The 16,212-nt window shown below is 38.2% G+C and overlaps 2 protein-coding genes across 3 annotated transcripts; both read right to left on the reverse strand.

Moving 5' to 3' along the window:
• Positions 1-379: 379 nt before the first annotated feature.
• On the reverse strand, positions 380-1,422 carry LOC103712725. The gene has a single exon (XM_008799332.4). The coding sequence runs from the start codon at positions 1,365-1,367 to the stop codon at positions 561-563; it is 807 nt and encodes a 268-aa protein (XP_008797554.2). The 5' UTR covers positions 1,368-1,422; the 3' UTR covers positions 380-560.
• Positions 1,423-10,804: 9,382 nt separating this feature from the next.
• LOC103712707 (50S ribosomal protein L31, chloroplastic) lies at positions 10,805-14,669 on the reverse strand. Of its 2 annotated transcripts, XM_008799303.4 has the most exons (3): positions 14,469-14,669; positions 14,077-14,393; positions 10,805-12,016 (listed from the first exon to the last, which is right to left on the reverse strand). In XM_008799303.4, exons 1-2 carry the CDS (start codon positions 14,547-14,549, stop codon positions 14,079-14,081), a joined length of 396 nt encoding a protein of 131 aa, XP_008797525.1. In that variant the 5' UTR covers positions 14,550-14,669; the 3' UTR covers positions 10,805-12,016; positions 14,077-14,078. The 2 variants fall into 2 exon arrangements, with proteins under 2 accessions (XP_008797525.1, XP_008797524.1); XM_008799302.4 differs by lacking the exon at positions 10,805-12,016 and having other exon boundaries at positions 13,900-14,393.
• Positions 14,670-16,212: the final 1,543 nt, after the last annotated feature.

A 16,212-nucleotide genomic window follows, 5' to 3' on the forward strand; every position in this document is an offset into this window, starting at 1 on the left:
AAAAGGAATATGGAACCCATCACTTTCTCTTGCTTGCTCTTCCTTTTCTCTCTTACTCAACCACGACCACGGACTCGTGTGCCACAAGCCACTCCCATTCCTAATTAATAGACGCAAATCCATGCAATAATAACAATTAATATAACTACAGCTACACCTTAAACCACCAGTCATTTGATATAGAGCTCGATGGGACCCAAATTTCAAAGTTTTGAGACGCCATGCCACAACCTTCATTTGTGCAAGCTTAGCATCATATCCTCTGCAACTAGATGACAGAAATTTGAATACAAGTAGCGGGTTCTTTAATAGCCTACTAAATAGCTTTTAAATATAAAAAGATCAGGAATTTACGAAGATATCCACCGACGAATCCAGATTAGTACTAATGAACAAGGGCAATTTCGCTCATTTCATCATCACTCCAGCACGGTAATGTACAGAAGGTACAGATTTATCGGAAAAAGAAAAAAAGAAAGAAAGAAAAGAGAGAGGAAATTAAAAAAAAGGGTTAAAATCCCCCCCTTTTTTTTTCTCAGAGATTATTTTATATAATTTTGTCAGTTTAAAATATTAGGTTCTGATGATCCTGCGGAGGTGATTAGTGGGTGTGGTCCTTCGGCGGAGACGATTGCCATCGATTCCTCGAGATGAAACCTCGTCTGCTTCGCGATGAACGCCTCTATCATGCACCGGAACTCCTCCGCGTCGTCGGCGCTCGTCTCCCGCTCATCCTCCTCCGACGCCGGCGCCGCTGGAGGTGGCGGCGGGGGCTTCGCTCCCTTCGGCCCAACATCCGACTCCGAGCGCCGGAGCTCCGGCGATTTCCGCCGGTGCTTGATCTTCTCCGACCGGCTCCTCCGGCACGTGCGGGTCTCCGTGCACACCATCTTGTCCTCGAACACGACCTCCTCCGGCGCCGCCAGCGTCGGCGGCGGCGGCGGGGGGAAATCGATCCGACCGCGGGTCTCCAGGAACTGGTCGTGGATGTCGCCGCCGACGCCGTCGGTGGATGAGGACAGCTGGCGGGACTTGACGAATAGGACAAGGATGATGGTGTTGCCGAGAATGAAGACGAAGCAGGGACTGAGGAGGACGCCGGCGAGGCGGCGGAGGAAGTCGCCGGAGAGGCGGGCGGCGGCTGGAAGGCGCGCGGAGGACCAGGAGAGGAGGAGGAGGGCGGCGAAGACCTCGAGGAGGCGGAAGAGCTTCGCGATCTTCTTGAGGCGGCGGTAGCGCCGCATCGCGGTCTCCTTCTCCGCCTTCACGGGGTCCATGGCCGGATCGGACAGTGGAGGGAAGATCAAGAGGGAGGACGGCGAGGTCGGATTCTCTGCGGTAAGCGTGTGGAGTTCGAAATATGGCATAGGAGGAGGAGAAGGGAGGGAAGAGCGTGAGAAGTGGAAGAAAGAGTGAGCTCCCTGCGAGAGCATAGCTCTCCTTTTTATAAGAGGAACAAGTTGCCATTGTTTTCTTTTTCATTTGAAAATTCAGGAGTGCAGGCACCTCCTGTGAGCTTACCTCTTGATTTCTGAGATATTGGTTTGTTCATTTTATATATTTATCCTCGCATATATAAAAATTACTATTTTTATATACATATACCCTTTAAATCATTCAGTTTTTATATAAAGAACCCTGCCATTAGATTTTTCGATTTATGGTGTTAATAAATAACTATTTTTAAGTATAAAATAATCTTATTATCCTCTTGCATTAATATTCTTAAAAATTTTATTTAAAAATACAGCTTTTTTCCAACGAAATTGAATGTTCATTTTTTTCAAGGGTATTAACATAAATTGGGGGAGGGTGTAAAATGATACTCAAAATAGTTACTTATTTACAACATTGGCAAAAATTCAAAAGTCAAGATCATCCATGCAAAATATACGATGATTTGAAGGGTATATATGTAAAAAAATAATTTTTTTTGAAGGATAAATATACAATAAGCCATATTTACAAAGGTTATATAAAAAAAACTCTATTTTATTTAACTGTGGATGATCAAGTTCATACTAAGCACAATATCTTTAATTAGCATATATAGAGAGAGAAAGATTTAGATCATTCAAAGATGTCATATAATGTTACATGCTTGATATGTAATTCCTTTGTTTGGCTCCTTATTGGGGTTTATAGAGTACCATTTGAGAAGAGCCAGTATGAAAGTTACAAATCAATTGTCTAACATTTTATGATGAGTAGCATGTAGTTCTAGCACATGTCTAACCTAAAATATGGTTAACCTTGAGTAACTGCACTTTGTGCTAATTTCTTAATTTAATCTATGCTTATATTAAGGCCTAGTGCAGGAAAATAATTCAAGTGATTTAAGCTATATATTGTATGGATGCGTGTGATGTTTGTGAAGGTTGTTTGTTTGTTTAGCATGTACTTTTAATATCATGGCGGCATTGCTTTATGAGACAAGATTTATACTCCAAAAGGATGCCATGTCATGGAAATGGTGCTTGTCACGATGTAAGGCTTACTATCTACTTTATTCCCAAGCCCTTAGTAGTGCTCAATTATACAAAGAGTATTAATGATTGAGATACCCCCTAGCTGTAGAGGGAATAACTTGCATGGTCGCAACAGATTATAATTCTAACCTTAACGTATTCCAGCCTTGCTTGGTTAAGAAAGACTATAACCCTAACCATAATATATCCGAGCCCATTTCTCTTAATTTGTCTGGTTGATCTAGCTAAATTCAGCCTCAATCCAACCTAATCTTACATGATCCCTTTCATTCCAACCTCTTTTTAGCGAATTTATCACCGATCCAACCTAATGCAACCTAATTACACCTGCTACAATGCAAACGAACCAACCAATTTAACCAAATCAGAATTTGATCATGCCAAATCATATTCAGTCATAACTGATCATAACCCATCCAAACTGTTCATAACCTTCCTAACACCTCAATTCTTAATTCAAGTTACCTCATCAATCCCTCGTTAAGCCTAAGATCTAATGGGAAGAAGCTATTCAATCCTTGTATCCTAGCTATTAGATTTAAGGCAATCACTCTCCTCATTCAATCTTGGCCTTAGGGTCTCTTCTCCTTTCATATGGGTACCCCCTCTCTTCTCCAAATTTATAAGAGAAATCGCCTATAAATTAGGCATAAATTGGAAAATCCTAGGAGAACCTCTACCATTTTGAATATACCAAACCCTATCCCTTTTCTCTTTCATTACTCTCCTCCTCTAGCTCTATGAATCTTAAACCTTTGCCTTCCACTAGCAACTCATCAAAGAATGAGAAAGAGCATTTAGGAGTCTTGGTTTGTCTACATTCAGCTTCTTTCTCACTCTTTCTGTTCTTTTTTTTTCTTTCTTTTTATTTACCAGCATGCCTAAAACCTAATAATGAGCTGGAAAATCCTCTTTCCTCTAAGGCCTTCTCATAGGAGGGGTAGTGACGATGCGTCCATAAGCTTTTTTCCACCATTAACATAGATCTTTTCCTTATCTATAGATAGTTTCGTAGCTAGTTACCATAAGTTAGGTTGCCACTCCGAAAATCCTAAGAAGGAAAAGCCCACGATCACCAAAGTGGGCAGTGTCCTTCTCTTGTAACATCTATAAATAAATTTTTTTGTGATTTTCCAATATCTTCTTCGACAAATAGTTTCAAGTATCCTGACTAATTAAGTTGCTTAAAATTTTTAATAAACTAAGCTTTTTTTTGAATAACACATTTCATATTTCAATCATGGATTTTTGCTAAAATATAGGTATTTTAGTTTATTGGACCAATCAACTATCATGTTAGGGCCAAGTTACAAAATGCTCTCCAAAGAATTCTTAAAACATTCTTGAATTTTTATTGGCTATATACTCTAGAGTATTCAAAAATTATTCAATTATTATGCTTATGCTATGGCTTGTCTCCTCTCTCATCTTTCTCTTTTATGAGATTAGTAGTGGGTGTGCCATCATTTGGGGACAAGAAGCAAGAATTATTTGCGTTGAATGCTTGGCAAACACTTCCCAACATTTAAAATATAAAACTCCTCCCTTTTCTTTTAAATCTAGCAGCTTTATTTTCTTCACTTAGTTATACCTTCATAATAGTTTTTGAAATGTCATTAACCAATAATTATCTGGATTCTTAAGTTATCCAATCATTCCACCACATAAATGGGAACCTTTTATAGAATAAGCTAGGGTTTGGAAATTGAATATTGTAAATCCATGGTAAAATAGGTTCGTTTGCAACATTGTGGGATGGTTCAATATAAAATTGTGAACAAGGATATCATACTAAATGCATTGTGGTTGTATGGGCTCCAATATATCTAATTTTCCAATAGCTTTCATCTCATCGATTTGGCCACTTATCTAGTTTATGAATTTCAATTTCGCCACAATTTGATTTTAGAAGAATGTGAAGTAGAAAAGGCAGAGAGAGAGAGAGAGAGAGAGAGAGAGAGAGAGAGAGAGAGAGAGAGAGAGAGAGAGAGAGAAAGGGATTATTGAAGAAGCAGAATGGTTTCTTTGGTTTCCTAGTTCTACTGAATAACTTTGGCCTATTTTGTTGCAAAAATACTAGTATATGTAATCAAATACTAATCACAACACATAATAATGGGTTATTAATTGGTTGCACTCGATCCTTACATTGCACTAGGAGTTAGCCCAACTTTCTCCCAAGGATTATGGACAAAATAAAAGTGGGGGATTTCATTTTGTGTCAGCGCATCAGTGATCTCAAACAAACAACAGTATGGTGCATTATGGGATAAGGAAAGAGAACACTTAGCCTTCTTGCGCTAAAAGTAAAATATTTTTGTACATGACATGTATGTTACTACATTTAATAGTTTCTTTAGATAGTCAGTGATCATGTAATAGTTATGATGAAATATTACTTGTACCTACCATAGTTCTTTTTAGAGCAAACAATGCTCGGCCAAATTATGAACGTAATAGGAGTTCAGGGTCATGATCCAAGGATCATTTTACGTATTTCTTTTATGAATTTATTTCATAAGCAAATCTAATATAATGATTTCACTACTTATGCTTCCTAATTAGTACACATTTGATAAATATAAAAATACAATGATTCTGTGGTAGATGCAATCTTGACTCGGAGGCACAAGAATAACATTTGAAGCTTCTTAGGTGCTCCCCATTATTAACATGTTTTTGAGTTGGATCAGCCAGATTTTATGATTACTTTGCAAAAGTTAGACCAACGTTCAAAAGAAGATAATGATTTTTAAGTCAGTAATCATCGGATTAGTACCAATAATCCTAGGGTCAAGTCCCGGTCTTTATTGTCATATTAAGGCTTCTGGGTTTCTGTTCTTGTCTCTTCCAATCATTGGCTTATTAGTAAGAAACTCCCAAGCTGAAAAAACAAAAAAAAAAAAACCTCTAAACAATCCATCCAACGTAAAACGTTTTTTAAAGTTTCAAGGGTTGTTTGATTAGACGTGCACACGAGTGTTGTGTTCTTTTTACTGATGACGAGACTAGTCAAAGCAACTTACTCCACTACGTAAAGCTACTGTGTAACGGGTGAAGAAGTTACTACCAATTCTATAAACTATAAATAAATAGCGTAGTACAACCCACGAATTTAAAGATTTTATCAAAGTTTAGTGGCTCGGAACTCAAGGTACCAATCGAAGCACTACACGGAAGTTAAAAGAGTGATGGGCCAGCTCACGTAAAGATGGGCAGGCAAGGCCACCACCTTTTGGCGCCTCGCCGATCATTAATGCAAAAGGGAAGGTAATCAACAAAATGAGATTAATCCATCATTAACAGCACTAATGCCATGATGTTATTGGATCTCCACTAAAAATGTCTGGTGGAGGGTAGGAATATTTGAACAACTTGTTTGTGTAACAGTGATGCTTTAGGTGCGAGTGCATCATCGAATATTATCTTATAGCTAAAGAAGAAGTTATTAAAATTAACTTTGCTGATGAGACTTTTGGAGCAGCATGTAACATTAGTAATATTTAATTGATACCAATACACCTCTAATTAGTGCGATTTACTAATTTTCTTAGGTAAATTTTAGTATCGCAAGAAATGTATATATTAAACAGAGATATATAATTTTTGTTGATCAGGATAAATAAAAGGATAGAAATAATGAGATACATCTATCTTGACTAATGAATTCCGCCCTTAAGAAATTGTTTTTTTAATAGTAGTAAGAAATTGTTTTTCTATGGAGAAAATAACTTATGTCATAGAGCATCCAATTGCAAAAATTATATATCAAGGATAGATTACGATGTTCAGCCAAAATAGCTCGGATCTTCTAGTTTGGACGTTTGGTTTTGAAACAAAAAAATGATCCTAATAAAAGAGGGCTAGTATTTAGCTAAATCAGGAGCTAACAAGTCATCTAAGCTGGTTGTTTAAATAACTTTCATGTCATATTATTTATATTTTATCGAGAGGCGGAAAAGTCGAAGAAACTGAGTCCTTCATAGATGGTACCACGAAGAGATGCACACCATATAATATTTGCAGTACAAGCATACTGCAGCTTTGCAAAAAGAGATTGCCATCCATTATTTATGTTATTACTTATATACATATATTAACCATTCAATTTGATATTTATGATCTTCCAAACTCGCAATCCGTGAAGTGGAGTAACTGGAGCTTTGAACCTGAGCCACCCAGCTACTCAACTAAAGTCTAGGCCTAAGTGTACGGCTAACTCCAGAGTCACGGGGTTCATACAAACACCGGTAAAGAAGCCTTCTTTCAAAAGGAAATACGATTCCGAGCATAGATTGAATTCAAAAGAAAACATCTTTCATGCACGACGACCTCGCTTGGAAGCTCCCCTCCGCTGCGGAAAAACGTCTGAGGTGACCTTGCGAGTCGTATCAGCTCTCTCTCACAGACGCCACGTGGATTGATTTAGACCCATTACACACGTAAATTTATGGGACCCACACCTTTGCGAACGCGCCAAGTCCACCAAAGAAAGTAGGCTTTGTGGCACCTAAACTCTCACCGCCCACTCGCTGTGGGGACCCACGGGAGGGTGTCGGCCGTACTTAACGAATTGGTGTGCGCGTGGGTGTTTTATTTTTGGTATGCGTATGATTTTCTTTTGTGCTCGTCCTAGTGTTTCGAGCCGTTCCTGTGGCACCGGGATTCGTGGAGTGCGAGCGGCGCTCCGTCACGCACGGCGAGCAGGCTCCACTAAAATTGTAAAGGGCAGCCTTTCCTCTCGTGATAACATGTGGCCTCAGCCTCCCCGGCCCAGGTACTTGCAACTCTCCACCTCTCACACACTTTGCATGATAGAGTACTCTAGGTAGCTATGATTTATTTTATTTTTTTGTTTCAAATCAAGCAACTATGATAAAGGTGGATTTGACAAAAGTTTACCTTTCTTTTTTCATATATATGCCCACCAAACAAATCTACATACTTTAAAAAAAAGAAAAATGAGGACAAAAGCTTTATTTAATTTTCTATGATTTTAAATAAGGATATATATGTATAATATTATTTTAATATTTTTTTGTAAATAATAAAAATAAAATTAAAATTAGTCTTTGACACTCAATTTGAAGCTCATCCTATTTATATAGAATCTGTTATCATACTCCCATCCTTTTTGGTAAATTGTCCGATTCAACTCAACTCAAAATTTTAATTCGAAATTAGTCGGAGTTGGCTATATAATTTTTTATTCTTCATATCACTCATCATGTTTGATGACACAAGAGAATAGAAAATAAAACATAGAAATGCATTTATGTTTTTATCCGTCATCGGACAAATAGGATATTGGCTTTGATGTTAAGCTTTTCTTGTTATAAATTAATTGGTGTCTGCCATATAAACTGCCTGGAGAAAATATTGTAAATGCTCATGTCCATGCATGAGAGAGTAAACAAAAGAAAGTATCACGTCGTTGCAAATATAAATATAAAAATATTGTCGAAGACAAGAAGCGGAGACGTTCTTTCCAAAGTCCCTCTCCACTTCAAAGTTCCAAGTACATCACAGTGGGATGGTCATAAAAACGATAATGAGTGCTCCGAGCATGCTATTTTAACATCAAGTTCCATGCAAACCTACTTATTGCACCTAGATCTCTGAATGTCAGGGCCTAATGAAACCTTTTCCTTCTCTGAGTAGATTATAGAGACTTTTCAGCCCTAGCCAGAAGAGAAATTGCACGTGATAGGATCATGTCGTAGCCTGAATCCAGTAAACCAGAATCCAATAAGCATTCCCTTGGGTTTCCGCCTCGAGTAAGGATCCTATGCGATGCACACGTTGCATGACAGATCGAGAGATGAATGGCCATCAAATAACACAGTCCATTTTCTGATGGTAGCCATCCATTGATGCTCAACACTCTGTAGTACATGAACCGAATCGCAGGAGATCCTAGTTGTTCCACCTATGCTCGAACAGAAGTAACCAACCTAATTGTCTTCCACCTGACAAGCATGGTTAAAGCCTGCATGATTCTTGACTCTGTCTTTGATCTTGCACACTGAAGGGAAGTAAATTCAAAAAGGGAGAGAACAAATGGGAAGACACTATAAACTCAACATCACAGTCATCTGTTTTTGTATTGTACTCCTGCAGCCAGCTAGTGCTCTTGTGAAGAACAGTTCTCAATGCGAATGTTGTTCATTATGTTTCAATTTGTTGTGCTAATTTCTGATCTCCTAAGTTTGATTTGGACACCAGTGGCTTTCTCGATCACTTTTGAGCTTGGATCAAGCTTAGGCTCAGATATTCTAAGATCAAGCGACATGCATGATCTCCATGGTTACATGGAAAAAAAAGGGGAAAAAAATGTATCACCTCGATAGCAGTTCATGTTGGACTAACACTTCTTTTGGTGCTCGCTTAGCCTTGTTCGGTTAAGTTGAGACCTCCCTGCTAGAACTCAATTTTATCAAAACTGAATTGCAAATCGATCACATATAAAACAAACATATGATACATGTCGTGCAGTCAGCTAGCTTATCTAAGCCCGATGAGCACGATGGACTCTGCCTTCCTGTAGACCAGAAAAATGCTTGCAAGCTTGAGCTATAGCTACCAAGCTCAGTTTTGTTCTAATCATGTTTTATTCCATTTCCTGTTTAGATGACAGATAGAGAAGATGCTCTTGGTCATAGATGCTTTAAGTTAGATGATAGGCAAGTGTCATGAACCTCTCGTGATTAAAACAAACTCTAAATGAAGCCATTTGCGTAGTGGAAATGATTTGTCCTTGTACTTCATCAATCTTAGTATCACAAACTGCCTGAAAACTAGAACCTGCTGAATCCGAATCGGTTCCCTAAATTCGATTCCATTTGTGCAAGTAGGCCTGAATTTTAGAACTTGAATTGTAAACCGTGGGAATAGGATGCCATTAGCAATACTTTTTCATCAACTTTTCTCAACCACTTGCTTCAAGAATCTCACTTCAGTGGGGTTGCCTAACCTCGCAAGTTGATGTATCTAGGCCCTCCTTGTCTGTCTAATCTAGAACATCTTTTCTCTTGTTGTATTTTGTCGCAGTTTTGAGGTGTGATTGGGGCCTGCAATTCATAGTTCTTTCAACAGCAATGTGAGGATGGAGAAAAGGAAGTTTTGGTGGTCACTGCTTTTCTAGAAGCTTTGATCTATGTCGTGGCTTTGGGCTGAATTCTAGTTTGTTGAAAAGAAGTGATCCCTTTAACTCGATGATTGCAGCATAGTCATAATTCCAAGTACGCCTTTTTAAGATCCTAATGCTGACTTTCTTGCCTGAGAACAGCCAAAGATCGCTGCGGGAGCACTCCCAGGAAAAGTTTTTTCCCTGTGTTCTCGTGTCATAGGCTCCACCAGACCGGTATTACTTGACAAAATGGCTTTATGGAAAGCTAATTGATTTTTTTATAAGAGAATAACGTTATGGAAGCACCATAACTCTATAAGAGAATACTGTTCTCACTGCAACATTTGGGCTTGAAATTTCAATCACCGGACAAACGAGTTTTGATTGATCATGGATTATATATTGAGATTAGAAACCAATGAGGCAGAGCAAACGCAGAGGAGGCCATGCAAGCTGCAACGCTGTTATTTCAAGGCGATTATATTAACGCAATTAAATCATCATCAAACTTGACACATCCACAACCGCAACTTGAAGAGAGTTTGATCATTAATAACAAAACCCACAAAATATATTGCGAAAGCAACTTTTGTTTGCAGTGAAGGTCTTTAGATAGTACAGTGTTCTATTTATGTTGCAGTGCTCGGTGCACCAACAGCAGTAAAAATGGGGATCTGAAAGCGTTAGGCCTCGGAGTCAGTCGAGATTAAGTTCCATCATTGACGGAATTTAATAAACTCTGCAGCATTAAACAAAGGCGAAGGCATTAGCCATGACAAATTTACTAATAAAGGGCTATCATTGGAGTGCCAGAGTCATTGTATGCGAAGAAAAGGCCATCTAGTGACATCTTGCTGTCCTTGATTAGATTGTAACTTAGCTTTAAGCATATATTGGTGCACAAGGAAAGATGGAATGGACTCATTACTTTACTTCTCATTTGACCTTTAACAACCTTATGAGCATTTAGAACTGAAACAAAGGAGATCAATGTAACATAACATGGTTTCTATTAGATGATTAGATGAGAAACGAGGTATCAGGTTCAGAACTAGAATGAAATCACATAGACTACAAATGAAGAGAAAAGATTAGATATCACAATCAAAAGCTTCATTCCAACAAAACTGAGAGTTACAACAAAAGAAGGCATAAACATTGCAATACGAATCAACTGCCAAAAAGAGGATCAAAACCAGCTTGACATTGGCTTAAATGGTCCTTATTCAAGATTTCAAAGTGGGTCTTCTAGACAGGATATCAGAGTTTCTAATTTGTCTTTGATTGTGTTCGACCCAGACAGCCTAAAAGCAAGTCCAAACACAATCTCACAGAACCTACAGTTGCGCCATGCCTTTAGCTGTGTGATTACTGAGGAAATGAATGACGAATTTCCCTTATCTGGTAGCCATCCAGACACATTAGTTGAGAAATGGGTGAAATAGACTGAAACACCAGCATTTCTTCTTTAATGTTCATCAAAGTTGCTGCATAAAAGCCCGGAAAGAAAAATTATGGCTTTAAAGAAAATATTGACCCTTCATTTTTCTCCTTTCCTCCCCCCTTTACAAGATTTCTCAAGTTCATTATGTAACTTTCCCTTTACTTTTCTCAGCAGGCAGCTGAAACCTCAAGTTCATTATCCCACAAACTGAAATCGTGTCAGATTCTTTGAATATGCCCTCTTACTAAATTTTCTAAACTCCAACACAGCACACAAATCCTGCACCGCAAACACCATAACAGATTTTGATGAATAGAATAGTCCTTCTAAGCCTATTGCTTAGGATTTACTCTCCAATCCTTTCACAGGACTCCTGGACTCCAACAATAGTTTTAGCACTTTTCAGGTGGGAGCAGGCACTGCACACCCACAATAAAACAGTGAAAAACAGCAGCACGCTAGCCCACACAATCCAACATCCATCTGCTTTGGAGCCAACCACCAGTAAATCTACCAACTTCATGACTAAGGTACGGTTCAGAACCTAATGTTGTTATATCATCGATCAAACTTTCACACAGCTGTAACAACAACAATTTAGCGAGAGTGGCTTTGGGTAGTATAAAACTTAAGACCAAGAACCAACGATACCTGATAAGATAAGCTCCCTTTTCCAGCTAACAAGATCTTGGACAACTTCCAACTCTGAATTATCTGTGAGATTCCATCAGGGGTATGTCGACAATCTGATAGTTCAAAGGAGCAACTCTAAGATTATAATTGCAAGAATCCTGCAATAATTCTTGAAGAAGAGCCATTATGACTGCCACAGACTGTGTTTAGACACAGTTCATAGTAAGTAGTTTTCATTCATATCACTAACCAATTATCCAAGGACCACTAACAACACCATGTGCTTGACTCTAACCTTAAACAAGCCAATCCTGTGCGTTGCTGCATGGATGGAAGAATTATTAGCATCTGGTACAAGAAATGCAAGAGTGTGCTAAGAAATAGAGGTAGCCTACAACGTCCAATAAGATTATGCATAAAAGCTAATAAAACTGGAAATAAGTATGTGAACTGCATCGAAGAATGAAATCGACAGCAAATATAAGTACAACAAACAACTAGTTAGGAAGTTAATGCAGCAAGTGTTTCTTCATCTACTTTTGACTTTCTTTACAAAATACGGACAAGTAATATTTCGCAATAAGCTGAACTAACAGGGAAAAGCAGAGTTCGAAAGAAAAACCTTGACAAAGAGAAGACACAAGACTAAACTAATTTGTAGCAAAAGATTCATTACATGAGTTCTCCTTCAATCCAAAAAGCAGAACCTTTCTTTCTAATGGGAGGAAACTCCAATGAAATTGGTGCCAGAAAAAAAAAGGCAAAGAGAACACATGAAAATCTAAATAGCATGGCCGCTGCCTTATTGAAAGGGATCCAGTATTCCTGGTGTTCAAAACTGAAGACAAATTAGCTGTAGACTTTTGTAGATTCATCAAAGAACAAGTCCCAATGCTTAAAAACAAACACCAAATGAAGCTCAGTTTTCAAGGAAAATATCTACAATCAAGCCCAAATGTTCTGAATAACAGACTAATACAATGATTAGTATCCAAACAAAGAATCTTCTAATTGCCTCCTCCAAAAGAAGATACTGGTGAAAGTATCAGTCAAACACTTTAGCATTCATAATAATCATCAGGGTAATCAATACTGCCACTTGTAAGTCCAAAATATATAAATGAATAATACAAATTAATTCAAGTTCCTTTTTATTTTCTAAGAAAAGATGGTCAGTTCATCACCATTCATTACCACAATAAATAAGGTTCACCAAATTACAAAGAACATCATGACACGAGAAAGAGACTAAACTTGCAGGATGGGTGAGGGAGGAGGTAGGAGGGAAGGGTTGTGAAATGCCGACATAAGCATATGGCCTGAAGCACATTAAAGATCTTCTCTCCATCCCCCCTCTCCTTATCACCCAGGAACATATGATGAATCACACAGATATTCAAACATCCCTTTGTTCCAAGGGTTTCTCCAAGAAATCCTTGTTTTTATTTCGAGAGATGCACGCCATACCAAGGCAGCCATAAAAATGTTGCAGACTCGCCTGAATTTAGGTGCAATCCTACTCTCACTCCAAGTCCAAACTCTATCCAAGTTTTTCCTTTATAAAGACGAAAATTATAGCATCTATGACCACTAGGAGATTTCATAAGTAGAATCAGGAGACAGAAGTCTAAAATATAAAAAGGAGTCTCAAAGCTGTAGACTTTTACCTATTCATTAACCATCAAATAGCAAGCCCCAATGCTAGTGGTAAGAATCAAACAAACCCACATTTTGAACAAAAAACAATGATTAAAGCCCAGAAGTTCTGAATAACAAATCAATATAGCGACCAGTCTTCCCTACAGAATTCCCAATTGCTTAAGTTCAAAATAAAAAAAATAATGGCAAGAGGATCAACCAATCACTTTGCTCTTCACAATTATCATCAAATCAATCATTATTACCCCTACAACAAATATCATGATTCTGAATAACAAATTAATAAGGACCAGTCTTCCTAACAGAATTCCCAATTGCTTAAATTCGAAATAAAAATAATGACAAGAGGATCAACCAACCACTTTATTATTTTAGTTATCATCAAATCAATCATTACTACCGCTGAAACCAATATCTTTTTTTTTTTAATTTAAAACCACTAAAACCAATATCATGATTCCAAAACTAACGAATTTCGTCAAACATTATAGTTTCATCATTAATATCATAAGATTCCATAAGTACGTACCACTCGGGATGCAATAGAGCATCAAAAATGTATCTGAAAAGATTTCCTTTCTAAAATTCCATGAGTAACACCAGTATCAACAGATTACAAAAAGTAAGAAAAATAACCCACAATCATACAGATACCCAAACTAGAAGCAATCTATCCAGATCACCAAAAACATTAAACAAGATCCGATTTTAAAGATGATTACTTTTATTTTTTGCCCTTGCCCTTGCCGGAGGCGGATTTCTTCTTGGGTGGGAGGAGGATCTCGCCCTTGAGGACGGGGATTTCCATGAGAGAGGAGAGCTGGCCGTACTTCTTTCGGAACTTCTCGACCTGGTCGTCTTCCATGAGGAGCGCAGAGCGATTCCCTAGGTAGAAGGGGTGGTTCCCGGACCACACGTCCACCGTGTACTCCGGCTGGGTCCCGCCGGTGGTCATCACCAGCTCGCCGTTGCAGTACACCCGCGCGTCCTCGTAGAACTCCGGGTGCACTCCCTTCTTCCGGCACGAAAACCTCCCCACCTTCAAAAGAAAATAAGAAAACAAGGGTGAGAAGACAGCCGGTTTCGATCGAAAGCTAGGGTTTTCGAGGGGTACCTCGAGGCGTTGAGGGAGTTTGGAGGTGGAGGTGGGCCTCCTCATCGCGGGAAGGAAGGGGGTTTTGAGGCTTAGCGCCATTTTCTTTTGCTGTCGGGCTTCCTCTCCTCTGCTTCTAGCTCGTCCTTTCCTTTCGCTTACGGGGCTTATCGCCTCGTCTCCAAGGCATCGAGGGTCGGGCCGGCACTGGATCTTCGACCTATTTTCATATCCGATTCGGATCGGATTGAATATTATTTCTTTTTTTTTTTTGTGTCCGATTCGGATATGAATTTAAATAGTCCTAATACAGACACAATATATAGATATATCTAATTTTTTTTTGGATTCGAATCAATATATCTAATTTTTTCTCGGATTCGAATCAATATATCTAACTTTTTCGATTTTGAATTCGGATCCAAATATCCAATAGTAGTAATAATAACAAATTTAAGTTAAGTTAAATTAAAAAATTAATTAAATAATTAAGCAAATCTAAATTATAAAAAAATTTAAACATTAGATGACCGTAGATGATAACACGGATACGGAATATCGATTTGAATATCAGATACCGTTTTGTTACCTTATTGCTATCTGGTTCCATTTAGACGTTGTAAGTTGGAATTTCTTCAAAAAATAAATAAAATGAAACGATTATATCAAAATCTAATTATTTTTATTAGAGAATGAAAGTCAATCGATGGGGACAAGAGAGAAGTACATCAATAAGAACTATTGAATTGCTGTCTCCTTGCTGCTTCTATCGAACAAAATCCTGTGTTCCTTAATACTAGATAAAAGAACTAAAAGAAACGAACGGCAAAGAAAAGCGCTCCCAGAAACCATGAAACAAGGAAGCGTAGAGACCTAAATCCAGGAAAAGATGCTTAAGCTTTAGTTTTGCCCTGTGAAAAGTTTTCTTGGTCCGATTCTTTTAACTAGAACCGATTCAGCAGGTTACGGCCGAGTGGCTTTTTGAGTTGCATATCAGAGTTATTAAAGCATTTTTGTTTCAGAAATGCCCAAGCCCGACCATCGGCATAGAACTAAAAACTGAGCGTAGAACAGAACGGACTACTTTCGATTACAGCATAAACTTTATTGACTCAAAAATAAGATATGCCATCTCGATACTAGACTCCGGTAATGATACTATTATATTACTCTATTGATATGTCCAATATAAAAGCCGGTTCAGCATATCAAATATCAATACACTCTTGTACCACATATCGATACATTCAGATTTAGTATATTACATACCGTTCGGTACGATACGGTATAATATACCTTATTCAAAGATCACATCCATCATTAAATATTGAAAATGGTGCAAGCTTGCCGGACAGGATCTAATTGGCTCTATTTTGCAATCTAGGCCCAGCGGAAGGTCTTAAATTGTGATGGACATAGAGTGCTCTCAATCTTCTCAAATCAGTGGAACTTCTCCATTGGAGTTACGATCGTGCTACCATCAAATAAATTTTTTGAAACAAAATTAACAAACCCAATAGATGGATTGATGATTATTAACAAAAGGTATCTTACAAACTCTGATGCCATATTCACCATCTGCCAGATGATTTTAATGTCCTGCTTCCTATAAAAACATTTGCCATGAAAGCATAGTGCAGCTCACAATGATATCTACGGAGTTGGTAGGAAAGGATTTATGAGATGGTGGAAAAAAAGATCCAGTGGTGAGCAAAATAAAGGATCTATCTAATGATCGCCCGATTATCCCTTCCTGGATTCAGAC

Source organism: Phoenix dactylifera, chromosome 4 (genome assembly GCF_009389715.1).
Source record: "Phoenix dactylifera cultivar Barhee BC4 chromosome 4, palm_55x_up_171113_PBpolish2nd_filt_p, whole genome shotgun sequence".
NCBI classification, from domain to species: domain Eukaryota; kingdom Viridiplantae; phylum Streptophyta; class Magnoliopsida; order Arecales; family Arecaceae; genus Phoenix; species Phoenix dactylifera.